General features: G+C 37.0%; 1 protein-coding gene across 1 annotated transcript in view; it reads right to left on the bottom strand.

Annotated features, from left to right (window-relative positions):
* STPG2 (sperm tail PG-rich repeat containing 2) overlaps positions 1-15,871 on the bottom strand; it is a 355,392-nt gene extending 339,521 nt beyond the window's left edge. Inside the window, exons 1-3 of the mRNA XM_061164741.1 lie at positions 15,763-15,871; positions 6,376-6,488; positions 303-461 (exon numbers count right to left, since the gene is read on the bottom strand). Coding sequence (XP_061020724.1) covers positions 303-461; positions 6,376-6,488; positions 15,763-15,871 — 381 coding nt within the window. The remainder of the gene's footprint in view (positions 1-302; positions 462-6,375; positions 6,489-15,762) is intronic.
* Between the last annotated feature and the right edge of the window lie 1,336 nt (positions 15,872-17,207).

Below are 17,207 nucleotides of genomic sequence, written 5' to 3'. Positions count from 1 at the left end.
AGATGTAAATCACTATGGCAACTTTTAAAATCTCCTTTACTTTCTGTTCACCTCAGACACTGGAAGAGATTATACTTTTATCAAAAGCAAAAATGAAGTCAAATGTTAATACAGGTAAAAAACTAAAATTTGTAAACAGAGTACTCATTTAATTATGAACTACAATATGGATACTAATAAACCAGATAATTTTTACCATAAGGTTTTTTAACTGTACTTATCACATAAAACATTATACAATTTCTACATTATTTTAACTATAAAGAAAGTCATTAGGAACAGAAATCAAAATAGCAACATACTGACTGAAGATGCTTTTTAGCCTCCAGAGTTTTCCTGTTCACGACAGCCAGTGTTCCAGGATAAGATCGATCATAGCTTGCTGGCCCTGGACCATCTGAAATAAACTTCTTAAAACGCTTTTCCCGGTTTTGTAGACTTTGGCCTCCTTTTATATTACACTGAATTGGACAGGGAAAACATGAATTAAAAGAAACACTTTTAAATCAGTATCTATTTGATAAATATTACATATTAATATGAACATTAACAGTTTTAAAACTCAGCCTGAGAAAGTTAAGTCTCTTGACTGAAGACAGTTCTCTAATGAGAGACAGTAATAAGAAAGGATGACAATACAGCTGTCAGTTTTAATGCCAAACTCAAACTAAAATTTGCTGTACTTTGAACACTCAAAAAGAATGCAACACTCAGTTTTAAAACAGAAGTCAAAGATAAAGGAATCCTTAAAGCTACAGAGCAAGAATAAAGAGTGCATGTTTGTTTATAGGTCTCTGGAGAATTTATACCTCTGAAATGAGATTAAATGCTCATACTGCAGGGGGAAAGACAGCCTTCCAATCTTGTTTAGGATTAATTATTTTCATGAATAACACTTTGGTCATTTCCAGGGATGTTTATGCAGTTTTACTGGCAACAGCTTGGTTTTATGTTCAGATTAGTTGTAAACACTGTTTATTGCAGGGAGAGTCCTGGAAGGAATCTTCCATGGCTCTTCATGTCATATATCTGGATTCTCTAGAATCAGAAAGTTATCAGCTGGCTAAAAACCAGCTAATTCAAATAAAATTCCATCATACTAGTTTCAATAAACAGTCATAGTTCAGTCATTTCAAAGATGATTCATATTAATAATTGTTGGCATTGGATTGATCAGATATGTTTTTTTAAGTTGTTAATTTACCAACAGACTTTTTCACATGATGTTTTCATGTCAGTTTTTCACAATCACTATTGACTGAGCCTATCTCTAGTTTGCATCTTATTAGGCTTTATTCAGAGTTTAAGAAATATACAAAAAAGTTCTTTTGGTAAAAAAATGAGTCAAATTATTCTTAGATACTCAATTCACTACTTGATTACTGATTTAATAAGATCACAATTCCTATGTTTAAAGAATTTGGGTCTATAATGGTAGACATTAATGATTTTGTAAAAAATTTAATAAGTTAAATTAAAAAATAAAATCATGTGAAGAGAAGATCTCCAAATTTTCATTCTTTGACAGCCACTAGTCTAGTCTCTAAGATCTGACATTTCAAACTGAATTTGAATTTTTATTGAATACTTCAACAAAAGTTTAGATAGACTTAATCTGATTTTTTTTTAACTGCATACAAATTAACCATGCTATGTTTCACATTATTCACAACTACCAATTCTACAAATTTTTCTAGAGTTTACAAAGGGAACTTCCATATGTCAGATAACTGAGTCAATCATACTACCAAGTAATAATACATTTTATATAAACACCTGTGAGAAAGTGGTCTTAGTCTTTCTTGACAACTGTGTTTTGTCTATGTGCTATGGTTATTTGATGAATTATTATATTGCCAGCAATCTCTCAACACTATAGGAGGCAGAGTCTCATCTAAAGTGTGAACCCATGCACTGTATCACATATGATAGCATATCATTCAACTCTAATGAGGTATATCTCTTCAATCAAAAATAAAACCTAGATTTGGACATCTATTCCTAGGCCTAGTTAACAAAAAATAAGACCTAAACTCTCTAGGCACAGGAAATAGATCCCCATAGCTAGAACCATTCTTCTGTGTGTGTGAGAGTCACTCAGTCGTGTTCAACTCTTTGCAGCCCCACAGACTCAACAGCACCAGACTCCTCTGTCCATGTGATTCTCCAGGCAAGAATATTGGAGTGGGTTGCCAGTTCCTTCTCCAGGGCCATTCTCATGTAGGAAGGAACAAAATGGTATCTACCTTGCAGAAACAGGTCTGATGCTAGAACACAACCAGAAAACAGTGAAATTTGTACTGAATTTTTGGAATGGGAATCATCCTAGGAAATAGGATATGAACAAAACAAAGTATGTGACTTAATAGGTTAATTATCAAAGGATCAGAAGTTTGCACTTTGTAAATTTGGTTCTTCTACTTCTTTTATTTTCTGAATTTTCTTTGCGTTCTTTTCTACAGAGTAAATTTCCTTCATGTTCTTTTCTACTTTTCTTTACCTCTTGAAAAAAAATTAACATACTTCAGATATGCTAAAGGAAACTGCTTTGCCTATAACTGGCCAAGAGCTATAAAGGCAAAAATTATGCCCTAACTCCAACTTTAGAATAATGGTCTCAACCATAGCCAAAGTGAAATGACCATAAGAGGAGGAGAGAAATAGAGAAAACCAAATAGGGGAAAAAAATTCCAACTCCTAAATCTTCTGCTTTCATAAAAGCTTCAAGCATTCTACTGCTACATTTAGCAGTGGAGACAGGCCCTCACAAATACAACCCACATTTTGGATTTTTTAACATTTCATTTGAAGTCTTCAAATGATATTTACTAACTGCCCATAGAAAGCAACATTTCAACCTATGCTTCCAAAAGTATAAAAATAAATTACCAAATATATGCATTAATTTCCAGTAAGATTACCCCTTTATTATCCAATACATTATTTACATAACATGTAACCTATGTCACATTACAAACATGTTTCCTAATTCAGTTGTTTAAAATGAAATGACTTATTTTTCAAATAGTATGATAAATTCACACTTCTTGAACTTCTAAAAGTTCTACAAGACTTTAACTTAAAACTCCAAAATTTAATAGCAACTGTGTAAACAAGTAATAAATCATTTTTTAAAGCAAGGAAATCAATATTTTCCAGGCATCTGTTTACAGTTTTAAGGAGAAAAGTAGAGAATACTAGAACTTTTTCTTACATCATTCATTTCACAAAAAAGCACACTTCCTTATTTCTTACTCTTGAAATCTAAGAAATGTACCCAATTGGGAATAAAATAAAATTTTACTTAAATTGTACTTTATATTATTTTACAAGAGAATTGAATAAAATCAGTATTAAAGTAACACTCCAACATCCTGGTAACTATCACATTTGATAAGTTTGAAACCTACATATTATGTATTTTTACTGTATTTCCCTCTTTGAATACTAGAATTACATATCAGGCTTAATGAGGGAAATACTGTCAGAACTAGCAAGCCCACAGACCCATGCTGGTCTGGGCTGTAAGCCAGGGAGTGGAAGCAGGAGTGACACTTCTAATGACTACATCTAATGTCCCACTATTTAATGTTTTGCTTTTTGTGCTCTAGGCTCTAGTTTCCTGGACATTTTAAGAGTTTGTGGAAAAGCAAGACATGTTCCCCTGAACTGGAAGTTGAAACCACCAAGTGATCATTCAACATTCTTTCCTACCAAGCAGAAAACAAAATAAGGAGGTTTGTGTATTGACTGGGGAAATTAATTTTCTGTCCTGACTAGGACAGAAAAACAGGACTAATGAGTACCAGGAAGAGTGTGGTAGGATGGAAGATGAGGACACCCTGCAGAGCCTTCTAACTGTCGGTGAAAATGCTAAGAGCAAGTTTATTTAAAGGACAAAAAGCAACCCTAAGAACCAAGAACTCAGACACCTTAGATCTGAAGAGTCTATTCATCTCACTAGGCTTAGAACTCCAGCAGATAAAGTTCTTGTTAAAGGAACATGGAATGAGTAATGGAAAAATCTTGAGCTACAGCCTTTTGTTCAGTTACAGAAACAGAACAGGTCCTTACCTATATTTCCTTGCTTCATACATCACTTTTTTTTTTTAATTTTCCCTCTATTTCTTTCCCGTTTCTATTGTAAAATGGCAACACTAATAATGGTTAAAATTTACTGAAGGCCAACATTCAGTACTTTAAGATACTATTCCAAATGCTTATTAATATATTTAATCCTTAGGGAAAAAAAGCCTACCAAATTACTGCTGCTACTCAATAGATGAAGAAACAAAGGCCTGAAGAGACTAAGTGGTTAAGATTAAGTCTCACAGCTAGTAAGCAGAGACAGATTTTGAGTCTAGGTAGTCTAGCTCCAGCAGAGAAGGCAGTGGCACCCCACTCCAGTACTCTTTCCTGGAAAATCTCATGGATAGAGGAGCCTGGTAGGCTGCAGCCCATGGGGTAGCTAAGAGGCGGGCACAACTGAGTGACTTCACTCTCATTTTTCACTTTCATGCATTGGAGAAGGAAATGGCAACCCACTCCAGTGTTCTTGCCTGGAGAATCCCAGGGAGGGGGAAGCCTGGTGGGCTGCCGTCTATGGGGTCGCACAGAGTCGGACACGACTGAAGTGACTTAGCAGCAGCAGCAGCAGTCTAGCTCCAGAGCCCATACTCCTAACCACTTCTTTATAAAAGCTCATGTTATGTTTACCATCAAATCTATAAACTGCAGAGTAATGAAACAGGAATGTCAAGAACAAGAAGTAGTCTTAATCTAAAGATCCAGGATTCATTTAGCAGTGACACTGTAATACCATCTTTAAAGGTAGTAGCAAAACACTAATTAAATTATACATAAAATAACTGAACTTTTAAAATTACATATATAGGAAGAAGTGTGTATATGTCACGTGCATGAGAGAGGAGAACTAGGCAGTCAAAACATGAAACGTAATGGAAATCTATTGCTTTCATCTGTCCAGCTTCCCTTCTATCATTTGCTCAAAATAGCATATTTACCACTCTTGGGACAATCAAACCTACTGTATTTTGTGTTTTAAAAGGAACTTCCAAACACAGGAACCCCTGACCCAGGAATCACAGGTGTGGGTCCATAATAAAACCAGACCAGATCTTCCCTACTGAGAATTTTCATCTTTAGTGTTGTTAGACATAAAAAAAAAAGTGGAAGGAAGTTATGGAATTACGTTATCTAATGGAAGTTTGCCACTGAATAATGCAGAAGTTCTTACTACTGAAATACCTGGAAGTGTCTTAGTCCTATCCTTCTTCAGGGCTTCCCTGGTGGCTCAGCTGGTAAAGAATCCGCCTGCAATGTGGGAGACCCGGGTTTGATCCCTGGGTTGGGAAGATCCCCTGGAGAAGGGAATGGCTACCCACTCCAGTATTCTGGCCTGGAGAATTCCATGGACAGAGGAGCCTGGCAGGCTACAGTCCATGGGGTCACAAAGAGTCAGACACGAATTAGCGGTTTTCATTTTCACTTTATCCTTCTTAAAGACCTGTTTGAACAATTCTTCCTTCAAGTCTATGAGCCAACCAAGTACCTTACCTATAAATTTATTAGAAACCTAGTATATGTCCTAAAAATTCATTTGACTGCTTGCAACCGAAACCCCATAACTGGTAGAAAACATTGCTATTAATAATTCAGAAGTCTAATACAAAAATTAATGCATCAGCAATTGGATCTGGGTCTCCAACAGGGGAGATATAGGTCTTCTTGGGTCAGGTAGGACTTACTATGACTGCAAAATGTATGTGAAAAGGGTAAAAGTTGATGTTAATGATTATGAAAATACTGGAATTAAAATACTGTTTCTGACTGAGTGCAAAATGTATGTGAAGAGGGTAAAACTTGATGTCAATGATTATGAAAATACTGGAATTAAAACATTGTTTCTGAACATAAATGAACCATTGAAGATTTTCTGGTCACAGACTCTTGAGACAGTATAGAAATAGGAGACAATGGCCACAGCTACAGTTTTAGAGTACAGAGGACAAACCAATTCCTGCGCCCTGATGTCATTCTTATTTTACGTATCTTGACCATCTGTACAACTTTCATGGGCCTTAATTAATTCAGTAGCCCTATTCTCCCATTCAGGAATCTCAAGGACAATGCTTTTGTCCTATAGGTTATATACACTGATGAAAAACACCCACCAGACAATTACCACTGAATACACTTCTTTTTCTCTTATCCTATTGCAAAATACAGATTGAAAGGTGAAAGAAAATGATATAAAGGGAAAATATAATATGGCAAGTGACACATTAGTCTATTAGAGGAAGAAAGCATGATTTTTATTAACTCAGACAATTATAATGACTGCTGTAAATTTACCTGCTTTTCTGAAACATTATAGTGTCCTGGACCTGGAACATCTTTCTCAGTGTTAGAGATGACAGTAAAAGTACTTTCCCTGGCAGTCAAAGACAGGAATGGTGCATAGCCACCTATAAGTAAAATCATATCATTGGCAGATAAGACAGAATTCTAATGATTTCAGAGGAAAAGCACTCAAAGTGTATAAAATCATTTGGTATATCAACTGCTGAGACTATATATTATCAGAACTAATGTCTAGCCACAGAAGTTGTTGCATTTTAAAAATTCTATGTAAGAGTGGAATTAATATTAATATATATTAAATTAAGAACCTATAGAATGGAACTTACTAAGCAAAAGAAAAAATACCTAAAGAAAACAGAAGCTTTTTTTCTTCTAAGCATATTTGGTTGGGATGAAAATGGAAGTTCTATTTAACTGACAAAATATTTTCACCCTCAGAAGATCACAGTTTTATATATTGAAGAAACCTATTAATTATACAACTTCCCTGGTGGCTCAGACAGTTAAGAGTCTGCCTACAATGTGAGAGACCTGAGTTTGATCCCTGAGTCGAGAAGGTACTCTGGAGAAGGAAATGGCAACCTACTCCAGTATTCTTGCCTGGAAAATGCCTTGGAGAGAGGAGCCTGGCAGGCTACAGTCCATGAGGTCGCAAAGAGTTGGACACGACTGAGCAACTAACACTTCCATCTTCATTAATTATACCGAATAGTATATATGAATTTGTAGAGAGAGCCTAGACAGAAATAATTTAAAGTGAGCTTATAGCAAGTAATTAATATAATGTTTCAGAGAGTTGGACACGACTGAGTGACTAACATTTTCATCTTCACTTCCTTGCTTGGGTGCATGTTTGGCACTCAGTATTTCTTGGATACAAGATATAAGCATAAGATTACTGACATTACTGCCTCACTCAGTAAATGAACTTATTAGACAGACTTAGTCTGCTGAAAGGCTGATAAAAACTTTTCAAGAAATATATCAAGAAAATGAGCACAGTTTAAGTTACATTGATATTCAAGAAAAAAATGAGAGAAAACAGAGCAACTATATTCAACAGGTAATAAAAGGATGAAAGTGAGGACTCAAAACGTGAAAATCTTGTACACCTAAGGAAAATGTACACTACGAGGATTTATGGCAATAATTTGTACAGTTTAAAAGCTTGCTAATCTGGACTAATAAAATATATTTTTTAAACCAGAAATGTTTTTTTGAGGCCCTCATGTATTAAAATGCAACTGAAATCAAGATTTATTTGTGTAAGTTCTGAAGCACAAAAGAGGTGAATATAATACATACCTTACCCTTAAAAAGAAACAACCTAGTGAAGCATTAAGTGCTATAAATGCTAAAATAATTTTAAAACATGTAAAAATATCTGAAGTGCGAAAGTGCCCAGGGGGTCAAAAGAAGGGGAAGTTCTCAACTACACTGAGGTGATTAGAAAAAAATTCATGAATGACGTTAAAACTCTGGGTGTTAATTTAGTGACTGATGGTTTGAATTTGCAATTCAGAACAAAAACAAACAAAAACCACACAAGGATCACAAGAACAGAAATCCTTAAAAGGAAGCCAGGGTCCATTTGAAAAGACAAGGGTTGTCTGATAGAGCAGAGAAATCCAGTACAGAAGTTGAAATGTTCCAAAATGGGGTACGCAACCAAAGAACAAGTACAGATTTCAAATGAAACGCACATATAGGCACACACAAACCAAGCTACAGATTTTATCAAGGGAATAGTGCAAACAACCAGAGATTGTTCTTCCAAGAGGCAGAGAAATAGGTCCTATAAACTGGAGAAAAGTCAATGAAAAGAAATAGATCTTGAAATGAGAAAATAGAATTAGCACAAAGAATATTACAGTATCTATTATAAATATTCTTCATATGTTCAACAAGATAGAAGAAAGATGAACATGAGGATATAAAAAAGACCCAAAGCAAACTTCTGATATGAAAAGTATACTTGAGATTAATAACTACTTTTTAATTTATTATGATTTGTAACTACTTTTATGTGGGTTAACAAGACATTTTTTCTCATTCCTAATCACTTTAAAAAATAATTGTTTTAAGCGAAATAATTTTGATTTATTGTGGCATTACAGTGTATATAAATAGAAAATATTTAGCCACAATAGCACAGAGAATGAGATGAGGAAAACAGAAGATGTATGGCTCATATACTATACATAAAGTGGTACAATATTATTTGAAGATAGACAGTGTTAAGTTAGAGATGTATAGTGTAAACCCTAGAGGAACCACTAAAAAATAAAAGAAAGCTACAGCTAGCAAACCAGTAGCAGAGATAAAAACAGAACCATCTTTTTAAAAACTCAAATCATTCAACTATGGCAGGGAAAGAAGCAAAGGGAAACAAAGAACAGATGAGAAAAATAGCTAGCAAATTCTAAGAGTAAATTTAAACACAATATTGGTAACAAAATTAAATGGAAAATGTCTAAACACCCCAATTAAAAGAGACTGTCAGACTTGATTAAAAAAAAAGCAACATCTAACTTCATGGTGTCTATAGGAAACCCTCTTAAAACATAAAGACAGAGATTAAAGATGAAAGGACGAGAAAAGATGCATCATACATCCATGCATCAAAAAAACCTGGTGTGACTAAATTAAAATCCAACAAGATTTTAGAACAAAGAATACCAGAAATAAGAGACATTTCATTATGTTAAAGGGATCATTTCATCAATACGATTCAATGATCCATTAAGAAAGGCAAGGAAGTAATTGCCATAAAAATTAGAATAGTGCTCACCGGTAGGGGAGAAGGTATGGGTCATGAACGAAAAAGAAAATTTTGCAATGTCATATTTCTTTGCGTATTCAATTTTTAAGTTGTATGTTTATATTTTATGTGATTTTCTGTATTTCATCTCACAATTAAAGGTATGTTTTTTAAAATTTAGGTGTATACAGACACTGGGATAATGTGAGACAGGTATGAAAATGAAGAAAGCTAAGCTCAGGGCTAGTTCTGAGGCAGCTGTCATCAAAACATTGCAGAGATTCTAAATGAGTCTATCTAAAGAAATATAAAATGAATTGCAAAATACTGAAATTCATATAAAAGGGGGGGAAACCTCCAATAGCCCATGTGTTCAAATGAGATAGTGCTCATAAAATCTTCACTGAAGTTTCCCAAAATTAATCACATAAAATCTTTCATCAATAGGTTAAAAGTTTACATAAAATATTGACCTCAAGTAAAACCACAAGAAAATTAAAATGTTTTTACTAACAAGCTCCATAAGAGAAGGGGGTTTTCTGCTTTATTCACAATTATATGCCTATTTACCTGTGGTTTACAGTTATGGGGACAAACTGTCTCAGTTTGCCCAGGACACAGGACTGGTAGTGCTAAAATCAGGACATTCCCAGACTCCCTATTATACTGCCCTGCACACTAAACAATAAATGTTGAATTAATAGATGATATTCTAAACTACACCTTTAGTCATTCATTCAGCAATACTAAGTGCTTTATGATGTGTCAGAGAGAGGCAATGAGAGTGCAATAACGAATAAGCTAAAACTCTGGCCTCAGATAGAGGGAAAGCCAGACAAATAAACAAATACTTAGATTACAAACAGTGTTTCCAATAATTAAGGTATAAAATATAGGAGTAGAGGGTTCTGGCACATTAGGGTTGGTGAAATGAAAGATAAAAAGTTTGATTTGAGACATAGGATATATTGACATGTGAAGTTCCAACAATAAATGATAAATCAAACTGTCAGATAGAAAGAAGAAATGAAGAACATAGGAGGATAAGATTTGAGAAGAATAAGTTCAATTTGAGATATATTAAGTTTGAGGCACCAATAGTAAAAAATAAATCAGACTGGATGAAGCAATAAAAGTCAGTCTGTTTTCTGAGAAAGAAGGTGAGCAGCTGGGGGATAAAGTACAAGTTCTACAGCCACAATTACAGATACAAAGCAAGCAGGGCATTCTTCACATAAAAGCAATAACTAGAACTTTGAAACATACTCATCTTTAGGGATATCAACATTTACAGCAATCACATTTTTTAATTTAAACTTAAATAAAGATAAATTGCATTCCCTCAAATGGTGCCCTGAATTCTGAATGGCCAATAAGATAAAGTCATTATTGTTGCCATAAGCACATAGGCAGGAGTGTAAGACCAGCACATAGGCAGAGGAGTTTAAGTCCATAGACAGCTCATGCTTCTACGGCAGATAAAACTAACAGCTTCCCTATAAAAGAAGAAATTTGGCAAAGAATATATTAACAGCCAGCATTATCCAGTTTAGATAACTAATAGAGAACCAATACAGATAACTAATACATTTTAACATGGAGTGCCATTTACTATGTAAATCAAGCTCAGAAAACAATGAAATATTCCTTAGCACAATAATGCCAGGGGCTGTCCATTATTAAAGGGACTATGTTTTTATCATATTTTACTAGGCTGGTCATTTATGGCAAAGATTTGCTTTAATGAGATAAGATTTTCTAGCTTCTCAGATAATTCAAAAGAAAATCAGGAGCAGCTCTCACTAATCTGGATCTGGAATATCAATTCTCTCTCCCACTCATGAAATCTGAATCATGAAATCAGTCCTATTCCTTTCAGGCTGCAAATCCTGTGTAGAAAACAGTCTCCCTGATCAGCTGGACAAAAGTCAAAGCAATGAAGTTTGCAAATTAATGTGGAAAGAATTTCCTGAGGAAAATATGAAGACAGTACACTAGAGGACTGACCAAGCAGGGTATACTAAGTGAAGAATGGTAATGAAGAGAGAAAGGTTGGAAATAAAGAATATCTGCACTGTTCCTCTGAAGTTTTAAGACTCTAAGTTGTTTCTCTTTTTGTGTAATTCAAGGCAACAAGTAAATTACATAAAGTTCCCAACATTTCCTACATCATACTCTACAAAATTTACCTGACCCTTAAATAACTGTGTATACTTCTCTATAGCCCAGTGTTACCGATCTCAAAGAAGTGAAAAGCAGAATGTACCTAGGAAAGAAGTAACAGCTACTTTCAATTACCTTGCCAGGGAATCTGGTAGAAAAATGACTAAAGAGGTGCCTATACCCTCTATTTATTATTATTAGCATGTCTGCTGAGTACTGCTAAAACAGGATTCCATATGATGCATTTGCTCAAAGTTCCCAAGAATGGAATTTCCTAGCTTCCTTCATAGGTCAACAAGGCACAATTCTACAAAGCAGTAAAAGGACCTCGCAAACCTTACTTATCTCCAATCAGAGTTCACACAAAGAAGAATTTAAAACTCTTATAACCTGACATGTGTAACTCATCAGACTTTTCAAACTTTACTTCAAGAATTACTGTCTTCCTATTTTTTTTTTTAACTAAGCACTTAGGTGTTAGGGTATTGAGCTAAAAACTGAGACTAATACAGTGGAGATCTTTGTTACTGCCCTCAAAAATCTCACACTTTAGTGGGGCAGCCAGGTAAGTAAACACATAATTACAATACAGTACCAAAGTCCTCTGAGTTATTAAGGAGTCAAAGAAGAAAGACCTGGGACAGAGTGGAGTCAGAGAAAAACTTCACCTGAGGCTCAAGACATAAGTAGTAATTAGCCAAGAAAGGAAAGAAGAGAGAACATACCCAGCAAAGGTAGTAGCAGGTACAAAAGAATGGAGGTGAGTGAGCATGAATTTACAGACAATGCAAGGCTGGAATTGCTAATGTGTTGGTTAAGTGTTGTTGGAGGTGTAGATAACTTTAGACATAAAACAGACATTGTTAGAGACTGAAATAGAGGGACACGAGAAATATTTTATTGACAAAAGTGTTCGTCGCTCATTTGTGTCCTACTTTCTGCCAACCCCATGGACTGTAGCCCACCAGGCTCCTCTGCCCATGGAATTCTCCAGACAAGAATACTGGAGTGGGTTGCCATTCTCTTCTCCAGGGGATCTTCGCAACCCAGGGAACAAACCCAGGTCTCGTGCATTGCAGGCAGATTCTTTACCTTCAGAACCACCAGGGAAGCCCTTATTTCAAAATAAAAATAGCAAATCCCAAACTAAGTCAAGGGCAGTTAAATGAAGAAAGGGAACTAGTTTGAGAGATAAAGAGAAGAATCAATGAGATAAGATCAGATCAATGAGAGTGATTAGAGGGGGAGAAAAAGGAGTCTAATTTCAAAGCTTAAAGTTTCTAATTGACTGATAAGGAAATTTTTTTCAAAGGGGCCAGTAATTCTGGGGAAACTGGTAAGTTCAGGCACTTTAGGTAGAGATGCCTAAAAAAAGTAAAAGATCTTATCAGAAGAAAGCTCATCTTAGAGATATGAAACACCTGTATCACGGGAGTCATCAGAATATTGATAGCAGTTGAAGCTGTGGATTTGAATGAGAAACATGAGAAAAATAACAAGCAAATGATGGAAAGTACAGTATATAAACATGTAAAAGGTATTTAGAAAAATAAAAATCTTTAAAGAAGACTATGGAGTACTGGTTTGAGAGAGGAAAATGATGCTTTGATTCAGCATTTAACAAATGTTCATTGTGTCCCAACCATGAATCAGGCACTGTTACAACAGTTAGGAAAAGAACCAGGAGAAAGATGTTACAGACACCAGGGAAAGAAGCATCTCTAAAAAAAAGAGTGGTAAGTTGTGTCAAAATAAAGATAGAAAAGTGTAAGCATTTTGGGTGGTTGTTGGTGGCTAATAAATTGGTAGGGATGTAATGCTTATAACTCAGCTGTATTAAATACACATAATAAGCTTCAAAAACACTGATATTAATATCAGAAGCTGAAAGGCAGTAAAATTCAAGATTAAAACAATGACAAAAGACAAACTAGTACTCCAAAGAAATCGAAATCAACCTACCATCCTAATCTCATCAATCATGTCAACGGAATAATGGATCCTAGCACTTATTCAAAAATACAGGAATAGTGTGGGAATAGGGAAAATGTAGGCTAAAAAGGAAAAAGTTTAATTTGGATGGTATTAAGCCCCACAAAAAATCAGATTAGAAAAAGCAGAAAGGAAGTCATGTTACTTATTAAAAGTTACCCCAGCCACTAACTGCAAATAAATGAGAGCAAATAAGTACTTAAATTATCCATTCCCATTTCACCTCTCAATGAGTAAACCTTTTTTTATGCAATGTGGGATAAAGGAGCTCTCATTAAATAAGTTCAAGTAGATGGTGATGGTCAGATAGAAAGCATCTACCTGAAAAAATGATATTCCAAAACAAATATAAAAGTTTTATCTTAGTAAATGTTTTCAGGAAAGGTGTGTGAGGCAGGCAGGATTACAAAGAGACAGAAGGTGGTAAGAAGCACACAGGTGATTTGGAGACTCATATAGTCAAGGGAACATTTCATGCAAAGATGGGCACAATAAAGGACAGAAATGGTATGGACCTAACAGAAGCAGAAGATATTAAGAAGAGGTGGCAAGAATACACAGAAGAGCCATACAAAAAAGATCTTCACAAGCCAGATAATCACAATGGTGTGATCACTCACCTAGAGCCAGACAATCTGGAATACGAAGTCAAGTGGGCCTTAGGAAGCATCACTACAAACAAAGCTAGTTAAGGGGATGGAATTCCAGTTGAGCTATTTCAAATCCTAAAAGATGATGCTGTGAAAGTGCTGCACTTAATATGCCAGCAAATTTGGAAAACTCAGCAGTGGCCACAGGACTGGAAAAGATCAGTTTCCATTCTAATCCCAAAGAAAGGCAATGCCAAAGAACGCTCAAACTACCGCACAATTGCACTCATCGCACATGATAGCAAGGTAATGCTCAAAATTCTCCAAGCCAGGCTTCAACAATACATGAACTGTAAACTTCCAGATGTTCAAGCTGGTTTTAGAAAATGCAGAGGAACCAAAGATCAAATTGCCAACATCTGCTGGATCATCGAAAAAGCAAGAGAGTTCCAGAAAAATACCTACTTCTGCTTTATTGACTATGCCAAAGCTTTTGATTGTGTGGACCACAACAAACTCTGGAAAATCCTTCAAGAGATAGGAATACCAGACCACCTGACCTGCCTCTTGAAAAATCTGCGTGCAGGTCAGGAAGCAACAGTTAGAACTGGACATGGAACAACAGACTGGTTCCAAACTGGGAAAGGAGTACATCAAGGCTGTATACTGTCACCCTGATTATTTAACTTATACACAGAGTACATCACAAAAAACGCTGGGCTGGATGAAGCACAAGCTGGAATCAAGATTGCCGGCAGAAATATCAATAACCTCAGATATGCAGATGACACCACCCTTATGGCAGAAAGTGAAGAGGAACTAAAGAGCCTCTTGATGAAAGTGAAAGAGGAGAGTGAAAAAGTTGGCTTAAAGCTCAACATTCAGAAAACTAAGATTATGGCATCCAGTCCCATCACTTCACGGCAAATAGATGGGGAAACACTGGAAACAGTGACAGACTTTACTTTCTTGGGCTCCAAAATCACTGCAGATGGTGACTGCAGCCATGAAATAAAAGACACTTGCTCCTTGGAAGAAAAGTCATGACCAACCTAGATAGCACATTAAAAAGCAGAGACATTACCTTGCTTACAAGGTCCATCTAGTCAAGGCTATGGTTCTTCCAGTAGTCATCTATGGATGTGAGAGTTGGACTATAAAGAAAGCTGAGCCCCGAAGAAATGATGCTTTTGAACTATGGTGTTGGAGAAGACTTGAGAGTCCCTTGGACTGCAACGAGATCCAACCAGTCCATCTTAAAGGAAATCAGTCCTGAATATTCATTGGAAGGACTGATGCTGAAGCTGAAACTCCAATACTTTGGCCACCTGATGTGAAGAACTGACTCATTTGAATAGACTGTGATGCTGAGAAAGATTGAAGGGGGTAGAAGGGGACGACAGAGGATGAGATGGTTGGACGGCATCACTGACTCAATGGACATGAGTTTGAGTAAATTCCGAGAGTTGTGGATAGACAGGGAGTCCTGGCATGCTGCAGTCCATGGAGGTCGCAAAGAGGCGGACACGACTGACTGACTGACTGAACTGACTGAACTGACTGACTGACTGAACTGACTGACTGAACTGTCAATGGGACACGGAAATCAAAATCCCAGATCGAATCTGCAGCATTTAAACTAAGATGTAAAAAACCATTGTAAGATCAAAAAGGCAATACGCTTCCTGGTCTAGTGAAATGGGAAAAATTGGTTTACCATCTGTAAATGTAGGGATAGAATTTTCCCTGCCTACTTCATACTCTGTTATACGTATGCAGTTGTACTATAGTGTTTAACTCAGGCACACACAAGCGGGGCAGGCTGAAAGTGAGGCGCCTGTCACAAAAGGCTTGCCTTTCTCTACCGCTTACCTGTTGCCTGCTGCTTCGGGTAAGGAACCTGGTAAGATCCAGGACCCACACGATCCTCAGTGCTGCCCCCTTGAGCCAATCTAAGCACACGGGGAGCCCGGTCATACATAACGGCGGGAGGGGAGGAGTGGGCGGCTGCAAAAGGATTAAGAACAGAGCAGCTAGAAGAATGGTGGAGCAAAAGGTCGTCAACAAACTCAGAAGGCCGGGAAGAATTTCTGTAAATGAAGACCTAACGCAGGGGCTATCGCCCCACCTGCTGATTGGTGTCAGATTTCTCCCAGGCGACTTCTAGCCGCATGGAAATCTTGAAATCAGTGTAACCAGACGTAAGACTTCCCGAAGAATCACCGGTTCACCAACCGAGCCTGAAGCGCCGCGCCCAGGAACGAGGTGAAGCACCAGGCGCCCGCCCCCTGCTTCCGGCCCTGCCTCCGCCCATTTCTCGCCTCCCGGAAGTCTCTGGACGGAAGGCTGGGGCGCTCTTCTCCGGCCCAGCCCTGCGAGCATGCGCGCCGAGCCGCAAGCCTTCCCGACTGGCTCCGCCCGGCGCTTTGGCTTCCTAAAGGAAAGGACGTACTCGATCCCCCGCGATCTTCTTACTTTTCTAACTACATTGGATCCTGACTCGTCAGAAAACCTCTAGAAAACACATTAGGAGTGAGGACTACTTTGATCGTGATCCATTTTCCCTTTAAGTCAGGGCGGCTGGGAAAGAGACTAGCAAAAAATTGTGAAATAAACGTCTTATTACGAAAAGAAACGATTCTGTGCCCACACCCCTAACTCCCACCACAACTATCCTCGCACCCCAGGGGGAAAGAAAGCACTTCTGAGTTTTTCCCAGATATAGTCCACACGGTGGCTCAGAAAAACCCAGAAGATGGTGGTGACAGAAACAGAAAACCCGGGGGAAGAAGAGAAACTCACCAACCGAAGCAATGCAAATGCAGGTAACCGAAAGGTGCTTCCGTTGTCAGATACCCAGCAACAGCAGCATACTCATTACTCTGTTCATAAAGTAAAACAGAGGCGTTGAGAAAGCGCAGCTCCATACAAGGCTTATATGCGTCTCAAGAATGTATCTGTAGTACCTTTTTTCCTACTCAATAACCTGAATAAATATTTACTCACTTAAAAATTAAAAAACACTGGCATATACTGTAGGTTCAGTATCCTGCTAGGCTGTGGGTACCCAAAGATATAAGAAAGTCTTCATCAAGTCTTTTATAGAGAAAGAGACATGTGTAATCCATAACAAGAGAGATGGATAAAATGATTTTTAAAAAAAATTTCAGCACTTTAGATACCGCCCCTTCCTACTAAGAAACTGATACCTAACTTTATCAGTCAGTCAGTTCAGTCGTATCCGACTTTTTATGACCCCTATGGACTGCAGCATGCCAGGCTTCCCTGTCCATCACCAACTCCTGAAGCTTACTCAA

The sequence above is a fragment of the Dama dama genome, chromosome 17 (assembly GCF_033118175.1).
Source record: "Dama dama isolate Ldn47 chromosome 17, ASM3311817v1, whole genome shotgun sequence".
Lineage (NCBI taxonomy): Eukaryota > Metazoa > Chordata > Mammalia > Artiodactyla > Cervidae > Dama > Dama dama.
The sequence above is the reverse complement of the archived record's forward strand: the minus strand, read 5'-3'. Positions and strand labels throughout refer to the sequence as shown.